This window comes from Amblyomma maculatum, chromosome 10 (genome assembly GCF_055883805.1).
Source record: "Amblyomma maculatum isolate TAMU_Amacu chromosome 10, ASM5588380v1, whole genome shotgun sequence".
Lineage (NCBI taxonomy): Eukaryota > Metazoa > Arthropoda > Arachnida > Ixodida > Ixodidae > Amblyomma > Amblyomma maculatum.
In genome coordinates, this window is record NC_139353.1 from 73,415,186 (window position 1) to 73,436,140 (window position 20,955).

A 20,955-nucleotide genomic window follows, 5' to 3' on the forward strand; every position below is an offset into this window, starting at 1 on the left:
AAATTAAATAATTAAAATGTTGTTCAAAGGCGTCAAAATGCTCAGAATGAAGAGTCAATGCTTGATGATGCTAATTAAAATTGTCTATGTAATTTATTAATTCATTGTTTGGAATGATTAGACGAACGAACATTTTGAAAAAGGGGGATCAAAGGTGTCATAATACTCCGAATCAAAAGCCAATACTTCATGATGCTAATTAAGAAAATTTAGAGTGTTTACAATATCAGTTAATTGAAATAATTGAAAAGAGCTAGAAATTGGAAAAGGGCAGTTTAGTTTCAAAAATCAGTAAAATGACAAACTAGCGAACGCACAAACGCAATAAATTGAAACATGAACGGCGAAGAGACCATAATCAAGCCCTATTTCTTCTGAAGATTTTCAAATAACTGGTGAAAATATGGGGGCTTAAAAGCTCTGCCGTTAAGGGTATTACGCGATAGCGTTTCACTAACCCGGACGATATGTCTCGTTTTTGAAAATTTGTATTTTTTTAAATTATTATACACCGACACTTAGCACCAGCTAACATTGCCTTTACAATCTCAGCAGTTCGACCTCTTTAAACCTTTTCCCCGTTTTACGTCATTTTTAAATAATTGAATGTCAATTACACCATCCAAATTTTTTTAATTAATGTCTTTCCTTTCTTAAAAACCAATTCACGTTTATTTTTAGCGGACCCGAAGCGGTCGGTTAGGGCAGAATTCTGCCGTAACCAGCCGCTCTTAACCGCTGGTAACCATGGCGGGTGCTAACGCTTATGAAAGACACAGCTTCACTGGGCTAACCGCGGCGCATTTCACGTGCGCCGCAATTTGACCTTCAACCGCGTGCCTAGCTTCTCCACGCAACTGGCAAACTTCATTCATACCGGTACACGTCACCGGTCTCCGCAGATTCATTGATTGATTGATTGATTGATTGATTGATTGATTGATTGATTGATTGATTGATTGATTGATTGATACTTTATATTTAACTGATTTAGGAGACCCCCTACTCTTCTCTCCTGGCACGCAGACCTGAGGAATGGGGGCTGGGACCTCAGCGGCTAAGGACTGGCGAATATGCATTGGTTCTTACGACGGCTCTTACGAGGCTCTTACAACGGTTCTTACGAGGCGGATGGGTCGTTGCTGGTCAGCGGGAACCTCGCTTCGCAGCAAGGTCTGCAAAGCTTCCCTACATTTAATGTTGTCCCTAGCACTCGGAGACTTAGGGCATTCCCAAATTATTGGTCGAGGGTCCCCCTCGCTCATCTATTCTCTCATTTTTCCTCTCATCTATCAGGGTGTGAAACAACCAGAAGGGTTTGGAAAACTTCCGGCTTTTAATGGCCGCCAGGTTATGGCCTCTTTATTATTTAAGCTAGGATCTGGTGGGGGTATCAGACGTCTTCCTAATCTATAATTTTCGACGATTTCTTTATAGGTTTGCAAACTTTCGTCCATCTCCTGGCAGTCGGGTGGCTGCGCGTTTGCCCGGAAGTAGAGATCTCGGGCTAAATCATGGGCCGCCTCTTTGCCGGGTACGGACCTGTGTGATGGGCCCAAATTAGGGTGATTTTTCGATCGATTTTAGCTGCAGCTGAAAAAATTCGAGCGACTTCTTGCGAGACCCTGCCTTTTCCAATATTCCAGATAGCAATTTTAGTGCCGCTAAAGATCAAACTAACCTTCGTTCCAACGCAGGCGAGAGCTGTGGCGACCTCTTCAGCCATGTCTATGTTTCTGCTCCGGATAATGGCAAAGACGACTTGTTCGCGCCTCCATCGAATACCGCGGCGACTGCCGCCCCCGATCGGCCGCTTGCAGCTTTTATACGACCTCGTGTACTATCATTATTTTTTTTGCTCTTTTAACCAGTTCTTCTGCTTTCTTTTTCCTTCACTCCTTGTGGTATCCATGGTGCATATTGCGCGGGAAAGGACGCACTATCATATTATCGCTATATTGTGGTGGTAGGGAGACCTTGTCTCCTAAGGACCCATCTCTTTTTCGGCACACCCATTCTAAGATGGTTCGACCAGTGCTTGTCCTATTTATTCCCTCATGTTGGGCGACTCTCCTCTCTTCAGGAAGTGCCATCCAGCAGTTATGCGCCCACATTTCTAGAAGGCTGTCCGTAATGGAGGCGATGGGTAGACCCACCACCCTCTTGACGCAAAGCCTGATGAGCGCATCTATATTACATTTTTCTTTGGTCCTGATGTTGAGGAACGACGTGGCGCAGCATAGTAGGCCTGCATCAGTCTAAGGAAGCTTCTCTCTTTAAAGCTTCTACCTTTGAGTGCGATTCTACTGAATATTCCTGTACTTGCGCCGCGTATTTACTGATTTCTTTATAGTTACTTTGTTATACTCCTCCTTTTCAATAAAAAGTTCGAGGATTCTGATTTGTTAAACTCAAGGTACGGTTTTGCCGTGGACCTTAATTTCGAAGTTAAAGTCGTGCTTGTACCTCCCTTTTTTGGGGTTATACACGAAAAGTTCAGATTTTAGCGGAAAGCACGCGAGACCCCTTTCGACCGACAGTAGGCGTTTCTCTGTGCTACCGTCACTGCCATTGTTCATCGAGTGATTAACGCCGCCTGCGTACATGCTGAATTTTAGATCTTTTATGACCCTAAGAGCGACGGGAAGGCCCCTCATCGCCGTGTTAAAAAGGAAAGGGGAGAGCACCGAGCCTTGCGGCAGGCCTTTACTTCACAGGTGGACCATGTAAACTTTTAGATCCTGAAATTTTAATTTGAACGTCCTGTTTGCCAGGAAATTCATTATGCAATTATGTGTCCTCTCTCCGACTCCTAATTCATTCATTCCTACAAGAATTATCTCGTGTCTTACATTATCAAACGCTTTTGTTAGATCTAGTGCCAAAATTACCTTCGCGTCTCTGGATTTCGAGTCCGTGATGTCATGTTGCAAGCGGAGCATTACGTCCTACGTGCACAAACCCATGTGGAATCCGACCACCTCTTGCGGCCACAGGTCGTTTTGCTTTATGAAGCTCGATAGCATTGCTTGATTCACGCTTTCCGTGAGCTTTTCAAACTACGAGGTTAGAGAAATAGGTATGAGGTCTTCCGATTTCGGCGCTTTGTCAGGTATTGGATTTAGCAAGATGTTTACAGTTTTCCACTGCTGGGGGATACGACCGCTGCACCATACTTCTTGCATGTATTTGGTAAGTACCGTTATGGAGGTGTCGTCTAGCTATCCTAGAATTTTGTTTGTTATCCCATCAGAGCCGGGGGCTGATCGTGGCTTTAGCAATACGCGGGCTCTCCGAACGAGACCCTCGACGCGCCCATCACAGAGGCGGAGGTTCGAACCAATATCCTGAGCTTAACCCGGTCTCCGCAAAGGGCCGCGCGTGACGTCATCACATAGTTATGCGCCTCACTTCGCATGCGCGATGCCCTTGAGCAGCTGCGCCGCAGCGGGAGATATATGCCATGGAGCAGCTGGTCGCTTGCGAAGGCGTATATATACACTAAGAATTGCGGCGAGTCTGTAGCTTTGCCTTCGCATGTAGAGAAGAGTCATAATATGTTTCTGTCTCCGTCTATTATATGTAACCTTAATGTTGCTCTTTATGTGGTGTTTATGACGATCAAGATCCCCTGCAGAAAATAAATTCATCTCCAAAGACGATTCAAGACCAGCCCATTAGATTTGAAACCTGAAACAATAAGCAAACCCCGCCGCCGTGGTACAATGGTAAGACACCAGGCTACTGCGCCGGAGTACCCGGGTTCGATTCCGACCACTGGCGGCTGCGTTTCGACGAAGACGAAACGGAGAGGCCTCCGTGCGCTGTGCAATGACCACAGATCCCCAGATGATCGAAATTACTCCACATCCTTCCATAACGGCTCCTCTATTCCTGCCTCCACTTTCATGCGCGGTTCAAGTGTCCATAGAAAAAAAATGTGACAGATACTGTGGATTTTCTTTACTGCAAACCAATTTATTTAATGACTTCAATAAGCTTCTGTTAGCGGGACACCAAAAAGAGAAAGTGACTCAACTGTAGAGCCAGTTAACAGGTCCGTGCATTTCCTTTCCTTCTTCCTGCGGTCGCAACAACAACAAATAGGTGCTGCTTTGAAATTCCGGACGCACTATTCAGTGAAGAATATGTGAATATGATTTGAAGACTCGGTAATCATTCTCTTAATGAGGCTTGTAGTGACTGCACGGAATGAGACAAAAGATACAAAATAATAAAAAAGAAATTGTTTTAACACGATGCCGTTAAATCCTGAGATTATTTTTCTCACTCAGAACCATTTTGAATGCAACTGCTTGCAGTATCCCATTAAACCAGGTGGCCCCCTGAGTGACCCACTATGGCATCTTTGAAAGTCGTTGGTATGCCTGGGGAAGGGGCTAAGTTACGCGTTTACGAAAGCTAGTGTATTATAATGCCAATGTGTGAGAATATAAATTTACCCACTTGCTACATCCACAGAGGCATAAGCCATAATCAGGGTGACATTGCATCTACAGTTAACACCTGTTTCCTTGCTTAACGTTGCAGGGATCCTTGATTAATGCTTTGATGCTTTTAACATCCTGCTGCCCCCTTGTTATATCCTACGTTTACAAGCCTACTTAGATCAAGGCATTTTCTAACCATGCGACATGTTTCGGCACCTGTTTAGAAGCTGGAACACATCAGACACTTGACGCGAGACATGGACATCCAGTGACAATGACAAGATCTGGTATACAATGAACATTTATTGACAATAAATGAGAACGGTGGTGAAATGTAATTTTTGTGGATGTCATGAGACACCACGGTTGTGCTATTACCATTCTGGAGAGTATTTCTTCTGAGTAACGAAAAAGTATCATCGGACATCACTGCAGGGTTTCCTTCCTTACACGTCACAATTTTCAAAGTTAATCCTGTGCGTGACAGCAACAACAGCTGAACATGCTGACGGTTGCTTTGCCTTCAGCATCTTTCCAACAACCCGGTCATGCTGCGAGCCAGACCAAACAGAACTTTTCAAGCACATCTGCGAAAGCAAGCAGGCACAAGTTAGCTGCAAACACATGAGAGTAAAACCAAACTATACGAAAAATGTCCCTTTTCATTTCTCCCCCCCCCCTCCCCTGTCTCTTGCATTCCCAGTCGGAAAAATGTGAAAAATACGACAAAATATCCTGTAGTTCTGTCGTAACCATCAGACTTTTCTGTAGTTGTGTAGTAATTTTCTGTAGTATATTTTTGTTGTCTACAGTTCTGTAGCACTTTTCTGTTGTGACTACAGAAATTTCTGATGCAACTACAGAATGCTCTGTTGTCACAACAGGTTTCCCGTCAAAAACCGCACAGAAATTCTGTCGTAACATCAGAAAATGTTCTGTTGTTTTTTTCCGACTGGGTTGGCAAAAGGAAATATACTTCACTTTAAGTAGCTTTATGGATCACATTATCTTTGCCAAAAAGCACTGCTCAGTGAGCCCAGAATGAGTGAATAAAGTAAAGGCCTCCTGAGATCATCTCGCTAAGGTTATTAAAAAGCCCATTTTGAGCAGGCACCGGAGCACTTTCAACCACTGCAAAATTTTGTGTTGGTGCACTTAAAGGGCAACTCCGGGGGTTTTTTGACATTCGAATATTCTAATAAAATTTTTACTGTAGATTCTCCTCTCCGTCCTGACGCATACTACAAAATTTGGGCGCCGTACGATAATCCGTTCGCGCGCAACACGACTTAAAAATATGCTGTTTTCATGGCTTAAGTTGAGACTAATTCTGCCGGCAACACTGAGTTTCTGACGTCACAAACAGTAGACCGGCGTTACTGTCCACTTCTATTTCTGCCGGCAACACTGAGTTTCTGACGTCACAAACAGTAGACCGGCGTTACTGTCCACTTCCCGCATGATCATGATATTGTGAGGCTTATATTGAACTACTTCAGACATTTTGTGCAATGCTTCATGATTTCCATACTTTATTTTCACCATCCAACGCACGTACGAGTGTTTCTCTAACACTGAGTGTGACGTCACCATTTCGTCACCTGGGACTTCGTTTCTGGCCGTGAAAGCAGTTTCGGTTTCGATTTGCTGTTTTTTCATTATAAAAATACTTCTAATTCGAATTTCGAAAAACAGTTTTTTGGGTTCGAGTCAGGACGTGTCGAGGAATGTAATTCAACCAAAAACACAGAATGATGGAAAAACCACCGGAGTTGACCTTTAATTCTTTCGAAAACAAACGAGACCACTTCAAATATTACGCATGTAATTAGAGACATGGCCACTGAGTGGAGACAGATGTGCATTCGTTGAGCGGCCGTGTCAGATGCAAGTATCTTCAGTCGCATTAAGAACAACATTTTAGCATTGGCTTAGACGCGAGTGCGCAACTGAAAGCTTCAAATAATTTAATAGCGCACTTTCATTACCGCTTGTGGTTAATTATGATGAGCGAGCCCGGAAGGATTGTATACCGTTTCCCTAAAAGATACAGTGGGAATAAAAGCTCTATACATGAACTTTTTTTGCATCGGGTTTAAAGGCCAATGCAGTCGAGATGGCCAGCATTGACGCTGAGAACTCATGTTGAGCAGCTGATTGTAATAGCAGCGATGTTTAAAAGGTAGACATCTTTAAGACCTCTTGGATTGAGCCTTTACCAACAGCTGGAAACTAATAATGGATTGAAAGCGCTAAGTTCACTGAATAACAATTCCTGGTAGTTAAGAACTCCTGCAACGTCTGTCTCTTTTGAAATTTTTCACTATACCACTTTATAATAATCACTTCCTTAAATCAGAAAGCAGCTACTAAGGCTAGTTGGCGTACCTCCCCAAGGGTTTCGAAAAAGCCAGCCGTATACAAACAAGAGTTGCCCACACACGAGGAAGCGCTAATAACACTCGTTATTTCTCAGAATAAACGTGGGTATATATACGCACCACAACATCACATGAGACACCCCAAAAAGTACAATAGCACTAGGTTCATTCCTAATTAATGAGATGAAGAGAAAAAGAAAGAAAAATTAAGGAAACAACAAGGAAAGGAAAACCGATTCTGATAACACGTGCACCTTGTAACATCTAAAGGAGACGGTCTTTCAAGTACTTCAAGTGAAACAAGGCTACGAAGTCAAGGCCGATTTGTACTATATACTACCATAAATATGTCCAGCACATTTATAAAGTGTGATCCGTGGAGATGCAGGAACCAGCTCACAAAAAGGTCACTCGACAATCATAAGAGCGCCTCACATCACCCTAACACGTACCTTACTGCACTCCAATTCGTAGTGTACAGTCCCCGTCAGATAACATACATTCGAATACCACGTTTCTCCACCCTGTCCACGTAAGACGTGCTGTCCAAGACCACTCCAGGGCTCAGTACACCTCCCCTGCAACAGCGAAATTGTCACTTACAGAAGCCTGATTCGCAAACAATAGCTGTCTTACGCTTATGCAGCACAAGAACGTCTGTGCTGTCACTCAAAACTAAAATCGAAGCCTATGGTCAGTGACACCAAATAAGCAGTAAAACGAAATCAGCTGTTCTTATACACGCTTACAGAAATTTTAAACCCAGTTATTAGCTTTAGAACTATTCATAAACTCGCAATCATTGAGACAGTACACAAAAGCCAAACTAAGCAATTTAAGTCTTACTTTGGGGGTGCTGATAAGGTATATAGGCATGGAAATGTTCTTTTCTCAAAGTAATTTATTTTTTTACTTTTTAGCTATAACTTTAGCACTGAAGCTGCTAGCGCTCCTCATCCAAAATTTGATCTGATACACTTTTCTTACTTCTTTAATATGACTGAAAGCCGTTCGCAGCTGTTCATGCTCTGCCACAGCCTCAAAAGTAAAATCCCGAATTCACATTCATAATTGTGCAAGACAACAGGTTCACTATAAGCACGCTCTTCACACCATTCTACTGTAATACTTACTCGAGCTGCCCGTCAGGTCGGCTGAGTTCTGCTGACATTTAGGGAGTCAATAATGCGTGATGGTCCAGTAACAAAGGGTTAGTAAAACTTTCACCCTTCGATAACACGATGCGACGAAGGGAGCAGTGCACCTCTAGCCAGAGGAGAGTCTTGTGTACATATACGTGAGGTTACTCGGAAAAAGACATTTCATGTCCCACCATTTTTACTATAAGCAAACAGACTCACTTTATGGACATCCTGTCGAGCTCTTTCAGCACCACCAAAGCCACCTGCACCATGGAGGTGGCGGTCGTCACATATGCCGGGTCTGCAAACAATAAACACACTTTTTAATTGTGAAAGCTTCTATACAGGTATTCAGCTCCTTCAGCAAATGTAGCGTTGATAAAAGGATATTTTTATGAGTTACAGTCAAGGCGATTGGCGGCATGGCGTCCTCAAAATTTCAGCAGTAACCCGAACTACGTTTACGCATTTATCGGAGCTTCGCAGCGCAACTATGCCTAGGTTGCTAAATGTTCTCAAAAGGGACTCCACTTCTATTAGCCCTCATTTGTGCATACTGCTGGCTTATTTGCATGCACATCAATTTAACCACTTCCAAGCTAGGCTACTACACGACAGTGAGATGACTGACATGTGCTAAAATGAGAACATTCCAGAATACTAGGTGCAATACCAGCTGCACAAACATAGTAATATTACTGCCAAAATACAAAATAGTCTTAGCTAATATTCATCTAAACACTTCCGTACTCTTAGGCAGTCTATCCTCAAGCCAAGTACAGATGTGTGACATTTACTAGACCACGTCATTTTTTCCGCAGTGACTAAGTGATTAGGGCGCTCGGCTACTGAGTTAGAGGAGCAAAGTTGAAGCCTGGCTATGCTGCGCAAGATCTATACTTCAGTTCCGGAATCATTACTTTCTTCATCAGGTGTACGAGGAATATTTCAAACAACGCAAGAAAGCTGCCAGTATTGAGCAATCGCAGCAAGAATGCGGCGAAGATGTCTAGCACTGACTCTGCTCAGCAATGACGGAGCCCTCGCCATTTCATAGCATCACCACATGAAACGTTACAGCTTTGTGCGAAACGATGACGTCCAATCGTCTCATTTTAGTTCACACAAAGATCAGTACTAGGCCTTGCAAGGAGTATCGATGCGAGGTTCCCATGCGTAAATTTTGTTTTCACTATTTCCAACGATATTCACTGCTTCCCAGTTCACTCTGTGGGTACAGGGCCCGTTTTTATTGATTCATTCTCATCACCAGTCCTGTGCACCCAGTTTATTACAGCCCACCCGTAGTTGACCTCTGAACTCCACAGCGGTGTAGCCCAAGGCGCTGTGCGCAGCAGTTTGTATTTCAGTACGAAAGAATTGATTCACTGACTACATCGAAAAACAAGGAGATATGTGGAAAGTCTCGACCTTTGGCCTTCCTAGAAAAGAAAATCCATTAGAATGGATTCGAGCTCAAAACTTTCTCGTGGGAAACAAATAGGAGACATCATAGCTATCGCCACAGCCGATAACATCACGTATTAACTGCCACTTTCGCGCTGTGCATTGCATGTGTCGTATTCATCCGCTTCCATTCGGGCATGCGTTAAGCGGTTTCAAGCGTTTCTAACCTGCAACCACTAAGGTAGTGGTGGCGGTAGTGTTTTCTTGAAATAATAATCGAAAAGGAAGGAGAAGAATGTTGACGGCTGCGGCAACTGCTTATATCTGAAGCACCCTAACTACGGACGGCGGGACAGGGAGATCATAGCGAGGTGAAGTGCAGAGGGGAGCGATTGCAGGATAGGACAGCGGGAAATTTGTACATTTTTTTACAAAATCAAAATCGAACGAGTTCACGACGCTCGCATGCAAGTGTCTGAGCACTGTCCGCAAATTACTGTGCGCAAGTGGCCACTGCGATTATTTACAATATAGTATCAAGGCTGTATCCATTACGGTCCTCCATCACTGATTTTGCCGATCGTTGCTTGAATCCCGACTCAGAAACCACTTCCTCGAGCCAAATGCAAAATGAAACGTGACGTGCTTGCGCACACACATCGCACTTGGCTAACTTAGCTTAATCGGCTGCAACTATTTATTTTTTCCGACCGAAAACTTTGGCATGAATTGTGGGGCTTTGAATAATGAATTTTGATATAGTAACAAACAACATATTGTTACGAGGCACGTCGAGATGTTAGGAGCCAATGGTACGTCGTAGCCACAACAGTTCACCGTCAGGGACACACTCACAGGAGAACCAGACGTAGCTGCAGCGTCGTCTTTCTCCACTAGTCCAGCACTTCGTCATCGTCTCTTTCACTGCGTACCGTAACACTACCCTGCCCCTCCCCCCCCCCCCCCCCCGCCCCCGCGGAAGAAGCACAGTCCCGGTGCGTAGACAACACAGGTGAGCGCGAGATACAAGGTTTGAGACGGGCGACATGCACGACTTCTGGATGATGGTTTGCAGGAGAGTGGCGGTTCACAGGGATAATCTCGTACGTCACGTCGGTAAGTTGCCGCAAGACCTGGTAAGGGCCCATGTAGCGGGGCAGAAGTTTCTCGCACATGCCTACACGTCGAGCAGGGAGCCAGAGGAGTACGAGGGAGCCAGGAGGGTAGTAGACGTCACGGTGCTGGAGATCGTAACGGTGCTTTTGAGAACGCTGGGACGCACGAAGCCGGTCTCGAGTAATATGACGGGCGGCATCAGCGCGGGCGATGGCATCAGAAGCGTAACTGCAGGAGGAATTGTCAAGAGGCAGTAAGGTGTCGAAGGGAAGTAGAGGGTCGCGGCCGAAGAGTAGATAAAAGGGAGAGTATCCGGCGGTATCATGCCGTGAGGAGTTATAAGCGAATGTTATGAAAGGTAAAGAGATGTCCCAGTCACGGTGATGGTCAGAAACATACATTGACATCATATCGGTCAGGGTACGATTAAGGCGCTCAGTAAGACCGTTCGTTTGTGAATGGTAGGCCGTTGTGAAGTTGTGGCGCGTAGCGCATGAGCGCAGGTCATTAACATCTTTAGAAAAGAAGCAGCGACCGCGATCGGTGAGCAGTTGTCGAGGAGCACCGTGAAGAAAGATGACGTCATGCAAAAGAAAGTCTGCAACGTCGGAGGCACAGCTGGTGGGGATAGCTCTGGTTATGGCATACCGGGTGGCGTAATCGGTCGCTACGGCAATCCATTTGTTCCCTGAAGTGGATGTGGGAAATGGCCCAAGCAGGTCGAGACCAACTCGAGAAAAGGGCTCAATTGGAACTGCGAGTGGTTGCAGGGGCCCACTAGGGTGAAGAGACGGGGTCTTCCTGCGCTGGCACAGCTCACAGGCGGCGACGTAGCGACGAACAGAGCGGTAGAGGCCAGGCCAGTAGAATCGCCGTCGAACATTGTCGTATGTGCGGGACACTCCTAGGTGCCCTGCTGTAGGAGCATCATGAAGATGCGCAGAACAGCACAGCGTAGATGTGTCGGGACAACAAGCAAAAGGTGTACACCATCTGGGCGCATATTGCGTCGGTATAATGTGTTATTAAGCGGCACAAACATGCTGATGGGCGGATCGGTGCTGTCGTTGCGCAGGTGATCAATAATGGGGCGCAGGGAAGGATCACGACTCTGTTCGACGCCGATGTGGAGAAAGTTCGAAATGGACAAAACGCAGTCGTCAGCAGTATTGTCAGGAAGTTCAGGAGGGTCAACGGGGCGGCGGGACAAGCAGTCGGCGTCTTGATGTAGGCGGGCTGACTTGTACACAACAGTAAACGTGTATTCTTGTAATCGCAAGGCCCAGCGACCTAAGCGGCCAGTAGGGTCCTTAAGTGATGACAACCAACACAAGGCATGATGGTCCGTCACTACGCTGAAGGGCCGCCCAAACAAATAAGGGCGGAATTTGGTCAACGCCCAAACAAGTGCAAGGCATTCGCGCTCCGTAATGGAATAATTGCGCTCGGACTGAGATAGAAGGCGGCTGATATAGGCAATCACACGAGAGTGGCCGTGCTGGTACTGGGCAAGGATGGCGCCAATACCATGTCCGCTAGCGTCGGTGCGCAGTTCTGTAGGCGCAGACGGGTCGAAGTGCGCCAGTACAGGAGGAGCGGTGAGCGCGGAAATGAGCGTTGTGAAGGCCTGAGCTTGTTCACGGCTCCACGATAAATTCACGTTTGTCTGCAAGAGGGAGGTAAGGGGACGTGCTAGGTCAGCGAAGTTCCGAATGAAGCGACGGAAGTAGGAGCAGAGCCCGAGAAAACTTCGCACATCACTTGTATTACGTGGTGTAGGGAACTCGCGGACTGCACGAACTTTATCAGGGTCGGGCTGCACACCATTTTCGTCAACCAAATGTCCCAGGATTTTGATTTGGCGGCGGCCGAAGCTGCATTTTTTTGCGTTGAGTTGAAGACCGGCGCGGCGAAAGACTGTCAGTATTGTAGAAAGCCGTTCAAGGTGACTTGTGAACGTGGGAAAGAAAACGACAACGTCATCTAAGTAGCATAAGCACGTTGTCCACTTGAAGCCACGGAGAAGCGAGTCCATCATGCGCTCGAAGGTCGCAGGAGCGTTTCAGAGGCCAAATGGCATGACCTTGAATTGGTATAGTCCGTCAGGGGTGACAAATGCGGTTTCTCTCGATCCCGTTCGTCGGCAGCTATTTGCCAGTAGCCGGAACGCATGTCGATCGAGGAAAAATAGCTGGCACCATGCAAGCAGTCGAGGGCGTCGTCAATTCTCGGGAGCGGATAAACGTCTTTTTTAGTGATCTGATTGAGGTGGCAGTAATCTACACAGAATCTCCAAGTTTGATCTTTCTTTTTGACTAAAACGACAGGAGACGCCCAGGGACTGCAGGAAGGCTCAATAATATTATTTGTCAACATCTTGTCGACCTCCTTCTGTATCACGTGGCGCTCAGCAAGAGAGACTCGATAAGGCCTTCTTTGAATAGGGCCGGCATCACCAGTATTGATGCGATGGGTAACGACAGATGTCTAGGCCAAAGGTCGGTCGCCAAAATCAAAAATGTCGCTGTACGAAAACAAAAGGTCGGAGGGAGCACTGGCTTGCTGAGGTGTCAAATCCGGTGCTATCATGGGAGTAAAAAGGGTCGAACGAGAAGCTGATACGGAGAGTTCAGACAGAGGCACAGGCTTGAGGGCAGAAACTTCGCAGTCAGCCAACGAATGCAAGTCAGCGAGTGCAATGCCATGGGGCAAAACTTGGACAGAGCGGCTGAAGTTAAGGACGGGAAGATAGGTTCTGTTATCCGTGACGGTCAGGACAGTGTGAGGGAGTATGGCGTTACGGTGGAGAACAACATCGGTGATTGGAAAAGGGACGTATGTACCATCAGGAATAGCAGGAAACGGGGCCAAAGGAACATACATGGCAGCTTCGGGCGGTAGGCGAACAAACTCGACGGAGCAGAGGCGTGGCTTGATATCTGTGCGGTCGGAGCAGAAAGGCAGGTCTAAGCGAAGGAGGCCACTTGAACAATCAATCAGGGCAGAGGGCGCCGTTAAAAAGTCTATGCCGAGGATCACATCGTGAGGGCAGCGGTCGATTACAGTGAAGAGCACAGGGGTAGTTCGACCACAAATGCTGACGCGCGCAGTGCAAAGTCCCACGACGGCAGCGACGCCTCCATCGGCGACACGAACGGCTGATGAAGAGGCGGGTGTGACAACTTTTTTGAGTCGGCGGCGAAACGAAGAGCTGAGGACGGAAATTTGGGCACCAGTGTCAATGAGGGCGGTAACAGGCACACCATCTACACAGATATCTAGAAGATTGCGGCGATGAGCGAGGGTCAGCAGAGGATTTTCGGGCCGGGTCGTCAATGCAGCTTCACCTCCGGGAGCGGGAGCTGCATTGATCAGATTTCCGGGAGCGGGCCAGAGAAGTGAGGGGACGAGGAACGGTGAGGTAGGGGCGAGCGGGAACGGCGGGTCTGGGGAGACGGCGATCGGCTGGACATGCGCGGGGATGGCAGGTTAATGTCACGAGAGGGCGTATCACGGAGAGAGGTTGGGTGTGGTCCGTAGGCGGTGCTGCGATCATGATAGTAGCGAGGTCGAGGTGGCGGAACCCAACGGCTGCGGCAATGGCGAGAAATGTGGCCAGCACGTGAGCAGTTGAAGCAGATGGGTCGGTTGTCCAAGGTCCGCCATTCTTCTGGGTTGCGGTAGCGTCGGGTAGATTCGGGGTATCGCGTCGGGAAGGGCGCAGTCGGAGCCGCAGCAGCTACCACCGGAACGGTGGGCTGGACAGATGGCTGTGCGGACGGCTGACCAGAGCTGAGGCTTACGCTCGCATTAAGGCCCACGTTCGCGAATTCTTGGCGAACGACAGCTTGGATCAGTGCTATAGTAGCATCCGCCGGCTGAGGTGTGAATGCGACGGGGGCCATTGCCTCCAGCTCTCTGCGAACGATCCTGGTCAAGTTTGGCTCATGGGATGGCTGCTGCAGTGTTGGCAGATCTTCGCACGAGGACGTAGCAACTGTGTTTGGCAAGCGGTCGAAGCGGGGAGCAATACGACGATGTTTAGCTTGCTCAAACCGCCGGCATACCTCGAGGACGGAGTCAACCGTCGTACAATCTTTGCAAAATAGAAGGTTAAAAGCGTCGTCAGTAATGCCCTTTAAGATGTGGCCCATCTTTTCACACTCGGGCATGGCGCTGTTCACATTGCGGCATAGAGCTAGTACGTCTTGTATGTACGACAGATATGATTCGGTCGACGACTGTGCTCGCGATGCCAGGTCCTTTTTAGCGCCCAGCTTGCGTCCGATCGGCTTGCCAAAGAGATCCCGAAGCTTCTCTTTGCACATGTCCCAGGATGTTAGATCTTCTTCGTGCGTGTCGAACCAGACGCGCGCCGTACCAGCCAGGTAGAAAATGACATTTGCAAGCATCAACGTTGCGTCCCATCGGTTGTGCTTACTGACTCGCTCGTACATAGCGAGCCAGTCTTCGACGTCGATATCATCGGTGCCGCAAAAGGTTCCTGGATCACGAGGCTGCGCAACGACGACAGTGGGCGCTGGTTGTGCCGCTGTAGAGGTAGCTGCGTCGGACTGCATAGTGCTAGCACCAAGTTGACGGCCACTACGGAGATCCAGCTTGTGGTATTGGTGTCTTACCTAGCAGCTCCACCAAGATGTTACGAGGCACGTCGAAATGTTAGGAGGCGATGGTACGTCGTAGCTGCAACAGTTCACCGTCAGGGACACACTCACAGGAGAACCAGACGTAGCTGCAGCGTCGTCTTTCTCCACTAGCCCAGCACTTCGTCATCGTCTCTTTCACTGCGTACCGTAACAATATTCTGGACTTCGTGTCCACCCACTTTCAGTCCAGATATATTTATTATGTTTGTGAATTCTCGTACAAGTAAAACTTTCTCGATCAAACACTTTCGTTCATAATTAATACGTTTTCTGCTTGTTTCATCGATTTGTAAGCCATGACGGGGTGCAATAAATATATGCGTTTAAATTTATGACCCAGAGAAATTTTACAACACATCCCACTAGAAGTGATAGTTATACGCGGTAAAAAGAAACCCTAATAGACAGCTTTTACAAAAAGACTTCTGTTCCTCCCTGGTTCTTAAATCTGGCACAAGCAATTTAGGGCATGGACATTTATGTTGTCTAACAGGTGACATACCTGGTCCTTCCAGACGAATGGTAACAGAATGCTTGCTTTCGCCCACTTCGCGCTCACTATTCAACGAACGATTCTGCTTCCATCCGGAGCCGCACATGGTCATGGTGAACGAGCAAGACAATACCTGCAGCAAGCAGCATACAAACAGCGGAATTTAAAAATCACATTCACTTTTCAAGTGCGACCACCGCGCAGAAACAGCACGTCCATAAATTGTAGTCCTGCGGAACCTATTAAAGACGCCCCAAAGGGCATGCCTAGTAATGAATGAAAAATATATTTCACCCTGCGTCGTATTCCTTGCTTACTGACGATCAGCCACAACACCAATCTTCCAAACGCAGCAGTTTTTGGGTGCAAGCAAATTAATCCGAGCTCGAACATTGGTCTCTTTCTTATCTGCATACCGCTGTCATTTGCAGAGAACATCGGGGTGTTTCGTGGCGCTAACACTGCTTTTATTTACATGTTCATTTCGTTCACACAAAATAAATATCTCCCCAGCGTAAATGTAAGGGACATGAGGGTACTTCTTCACACGGTAAGACACCTGAGAGCACTGCTTCGCACGTTACTGTCAAGAAAATGAAGGTGACTTCGGCGAGAAGGTGCAAAATTGGCCACAAATGCGCCAGCATAAGTAGTGCCTACGAAGCATAAATGTGTTGAAAAATCCCGCACTTTATTACTAGACCTCAGGATCCACCTGCTGTTGCGTGCCTGTCTTGATATAGCGAAACTGAGATGGTAGCGACTTAAAGTGACGTATCTTGAAAACGGCATTAAAAATCCCTGCTGAAGGAAAAGTACTCCAACATGCAGTCTTAGAGTAACTTTTGGCGTCAAGGCCGATGAAGAACTACTACCTTTAGACATACCTGCACAAGTATTCGTTAGCGAAGGTAAAGGGACTAACGATATCTCATATCGTACTGTTCCGAATGCAACTATTGCGTATATATCATATTGAGTATGAAGAACATTTGTTTAAACGGTTTGTTTACGCGTGTTGTGCCAGATAAAGCGCTAATTTAAGAAAAGTATCCGCGCGTTGCTTTTCGTCTCATGTGAAATGTTTTAGTGAAAATGCGAAAAGGTTACGTACGTGACTCCGGAAGGCATACATCTTAGACTGACTGCACTTAAAGAAACTTTAATAATGTTGTGCGAATTCAACTACTTTCTTTTCCGCATATCCTTACCGGCTGTGAAAGAAAACCTGATCAAACTGGTCGTTAATATTATTTTAGGGGATAAAGTAAGACCCAGCGGCTTGAATATTCCCATAGTAAAAAGGGTACAACCATTCAAGTGATGGCCTAGACTCAGTGGCACCCTAAGGCTGCAAGGTTCTAAGAGACGTATTTCACTAACCTGCATGCTTTTTTTAGAACCTACCTCCGATGTTATCTTCACAACTTTAAGATTTTCTTAAACATGAAATGCTAAAGGCCACAAATTTCCTGAAGCTAACGTGACGGGCAAAATAGTAGCGCTGCGATGTACCCATCGTGTAATTAACCAACTGCTTGCCTGTGCCACGGTCCAGATACAACAATAAGTATTGCCCCCGTTAGAATAAATGCGTTTTATTTAGAGATTTCCTCCATTGTATTTATCAAAAACTATCACATCAGTTACCTCTTCTGAGGTCTCCTCCAATGCGAAAGCCCGCGGGCTCTTCTCTTCAGCACCCGTAGAAACATTCCAAATACGCGACAACATTTAAGGTCCCCTGCTGTACCAAGCGCAAGTAGAAGGAAATGCTGCCACATAGAACACCACTGCACCTATTCATCCTTGTATTAATGCTGTCTTGAAGCGTACCAAGTGAATCTTTACTCTATTCACTCTGAGATCAGAGCTGTGCGTGGAAAAAAAAACATAACTTCAACAAAGTCAACAATACTCTAGAAGGTGTGCCCACCTGTTCCCTTGTGAGATCGCCTCGCTTCACCTTGCCCGCAGAGAAGAATCCCGGAAACTGCAAGCGATAGGTGACCCAACGTTCGGCACTGAGAAATACATAGGAAAGGAGCTGCTAAGAATATCAGAACTTGTTTCATCATTGTGTTTGTGATAAAAATTCTTTAGTAAAATCAATACATATCTCCAGTTTTTTTTTTTTTTTTTAAGAATGGAAGCTACCAGATCACCACAACTTGCTGAAGCGCCATTTTCTGTCAACAAGAGTCCTAGACATCAATGTATGTATAGAGCATGAACTCAGTGCTAACAGCACATGAGAAGTCATTAGGCTCCTAACAATTAAATTATGGTCATCAGTGAGCATTCACTTGATATCGTCATCTCTTAAAATATGAAGTAAATAACAAACTTTAATAATAGATTTCGCACATCATTACTCCAGTGTTATTCCCATAGACTGCATAAGCCCGAGCCAACTATTATGACAGATAATATGCTGGGATATTGTTCAATTTAGCAAGGTCATAAGAGTAGAAAAGGGTATTTAAGGTCGGCGAAATTACGCCACTGGCAATCCAGACACGGCTCCATTAGTTTACTTTTCTCTGTGAACTGCCATACAAGCTGCAGCGTGGAATTTCGTTGGAAACGAAACATGTCCAGTATTGAGCAGTCTCAAGCACGTGCTTGTAACGGATTATACTCCCTACTGGGAGTTGGTAGGTTTCCACGTAGTACGTCGGCTAAAAGGATGATGCAAGAGAAGGGAGATGGACAAGACAAGTTAGCTTGGCTGCCCTCTTCTTTGTGGGCTGCATTCCTTAAAGCGGTCTTCAAGCATTTGTAGCTGCATATTTTTGCCTAAAGCGTATGAAGTTTGTATCCGCCTCTGAATTGCGTTGAACTCACCACTATTATTTTAATAGGAAGCTTATTCTCCACACTTAGCTACTTTGATGATAAATGTTTTCCGTTGCATATTTCTAAAGTATAAGGAATCTGGTATGTTCGAAGGTAGAGAACACAAAAAATTTGTGCAACACAATAGCTCGAGTTTTAAATACCTTAAGTACCAGAAATGCAGATGAAAAAAATACAACCTGCATTCCATCAAGCGTCACAAGCGAATGGACGATGTGATGTTCTCATTTCCCTGTTTTTTTTTTCTTTGCTCCACTCTGACTACATCGGAGATTAGGAAATGATTTGATGTATAGATCATATCAGATGCAGAATATTCACTGCATTTCATGTGAGAGGATCTTGTCGTCCAGTCAAGCTCCACCGTTTTAATTTGCCCTATAGCTTTTAATGCTCAAAGTTTTATAGCGTAAATAGAATAAAATTCAGAACGAAGTGCAACAGGCAGTAGACATGCAAAAAATTACAATTTGCTGTCAAACATGCGCCTTGTTTTGAAGGCAACTTCAACTTTCAAAGCGACCAGGTGAAAACATTTTCTGCCAGCCCTTCCCACTGCCCGAGACACAAAACCAGAATTTTTGTGCAGGTGCGTAGAAATTCTGCACAAGTGTTGCTATGATAATGTCAGGCAAGATACCAACCCAGATGCGATGTGCCAACCATGCGCGACAATTGACCCTACTGATGTGACCCTACAATCAACCCTACTCAGACTGAGAAGTACTGTGAGAACTAAAGGGGCAGTGAAACGGCACAATAGGTGAAGACTGTGTTACCTCTTTTTGGTGCGCTAAATTTGGGGTGCAGACTTTAGGTTGCCGCAAGTGATGATGAAACTGTCAAACGTGTTTTCTAAATGAGCAAAATAATCGTTTGATGAAGTTATTTCCACGTACTGGGTGCCACAACAAACTTGAGCCAAGGGCAAGAACAAAAATATTTGAGACAAGTGAGGAAAGCCCATTGCATAACGCAGCCAGCCACCTTGCGCACCACAGGCATTTTTATTTTACAGGCAAATTTGCCTGGATCACTAAATATTGACTGTAGAGAATAAAAAGGATGCTCAAAGTTTGAGAGTACATTCAGAAACCTTAATTCCATTGTTTCCGATAAGGAAAGCCTCATGTTGATTTTTTCCCAGCCCCGAAGAAACCCCGGGGAATAAAAAAAAAAAGCCGGGACTAGCGCGTTCGCGCGACATGATCTTGCTGCTCTCAACCATGGTTTGAGTGAAATAAATAAACTTAGGCCATGACTGAACGGCCTCGTTACAGCCGCGGGCCGATACGTGGCTTTGTCGCCCGTATCAGCCAGTTGAGCTTGTGACGAAGCAAGAACTGCGAGCACGGCTAGCTCCTTCCAACCACCACTACCCACCACCTGCAACTGCAAAGGGCCTTTCGCGTCAGGGTCGCAACTGATTTCGTTCGCTCAAACCTCCATTGAGAGCACAAGACTGTGGCGCGCGCATGCGCTAGTGAAGTGATTCCTTTTTTTATGTTTCGCGGGCTTCCTTTCAAGCTGGGAAATATACATACGTTAAGCTTTCCTCGTCAGAAATAACGGAAGGAGGGTTTCTAAACGTGCTAGTAAACTTTGAAAATACAATTTATTGTCTTTCTAGTGTTTATGCAAAATATAACCAATTAATTGCAAAAAAATAATTACCCGTGGTGCGCGAGGCGGCTAGCAGCGTATGCAACGCGTTTCTTCCGCCCGCCTCGAATATTTTATTGTTTGGCTCTAGGCTGAAGCTAGCTGGGACGACCACTATGTGAAGAAACTAAGCATTATTTACCTGTTTTGTATATGTGTCCCGGTAAGCAGCTCAACGACGAAATTTGCGAGACATTTTCCCATTTGAATATGTATGTTTTCCTTCGTTTTTTTTTTCCTTTTTTCAACAACTTAAAACACTTATTTACACTTCCTTGCACTTTAGTGACATGCGCATGCACTGTGCACTTTATAACACTTTGGGGGGGGGGGGGGAGGGGGGGGAATTTCTATATATCCGCTGAACCACGTAACCACTCTTACTGCGTAACGTTGCGCTATATTTTGTGTCCTATGAATAATTTTCATGAACATCCAATATATACCTAATACACTCAGCGCTTTCGCAAAACAAATTGCAGTCTGAAAAACGGAAAATACCGCACGGAACTAAAATTCATTAGGCATCCGTGTTTTCGCGAGTATATCAGTACAGACAACTGATACTTTAAATGTAGTGCACGACATCGGCCATCTCTAAAAAGCATTTAGCGCCAATAGCTCAAAACCAATTAGGTACAAGAATATACAACCTGTGCAGATCTTTCAATCTGTCCAAAAGTAGCTGTAAAGCTAAGCTTTCTGCACTTATCAGATCATTCATATATAAGACCTAGGTAATGTTTGGAAGCTAGGGATGATTTCTTTATACTTCAA

The 20,955-nt window shown here is 45.8% G+C and overlaps 1 protein-coding gene across 2 annotated transcripts in view; it reads right to left on the reverse strand.

Moving 5' to 3' along the window:
- Positions 1-4,740: 4,740 nt before the first annotated feature.
- Positions 4,741-20,955, reverse strand: part of LOC146176798 (saccharopine dehydrogenase-like oxidoreductase) — a 62,203-nt gene continuing 45,988 nt past the window's right edge. For both annotated transcript variants that reach the window (XM_084582961.1, XM_084582960.1), the window contains 5 exons: positions 17,594-17,650; positions 15,667-15,790; positions 8,194-8,275; positions 7,285-7,410; positions 4,741-5,038 (listed from right to left, as the gene is read on the reverse strand). In XM_084582961.1, coding sequence (XP_084439087.1) covers positions 7,320-7,410; positions 8,194-8,275; positions 15,667-15,790; positions 17,594-17,650 — 354 coding nt within the window. In that variant the 3' untranslated portion in view covers positions 4,741-5,038; positions 7,285-7,319. The remainder of the gene's footprint in view (positions 5,039-7,284; positions 7,411-8,193; positions 8,276-15,666; positions 15,791-17,593; positions 17,651-20,955) is intronic.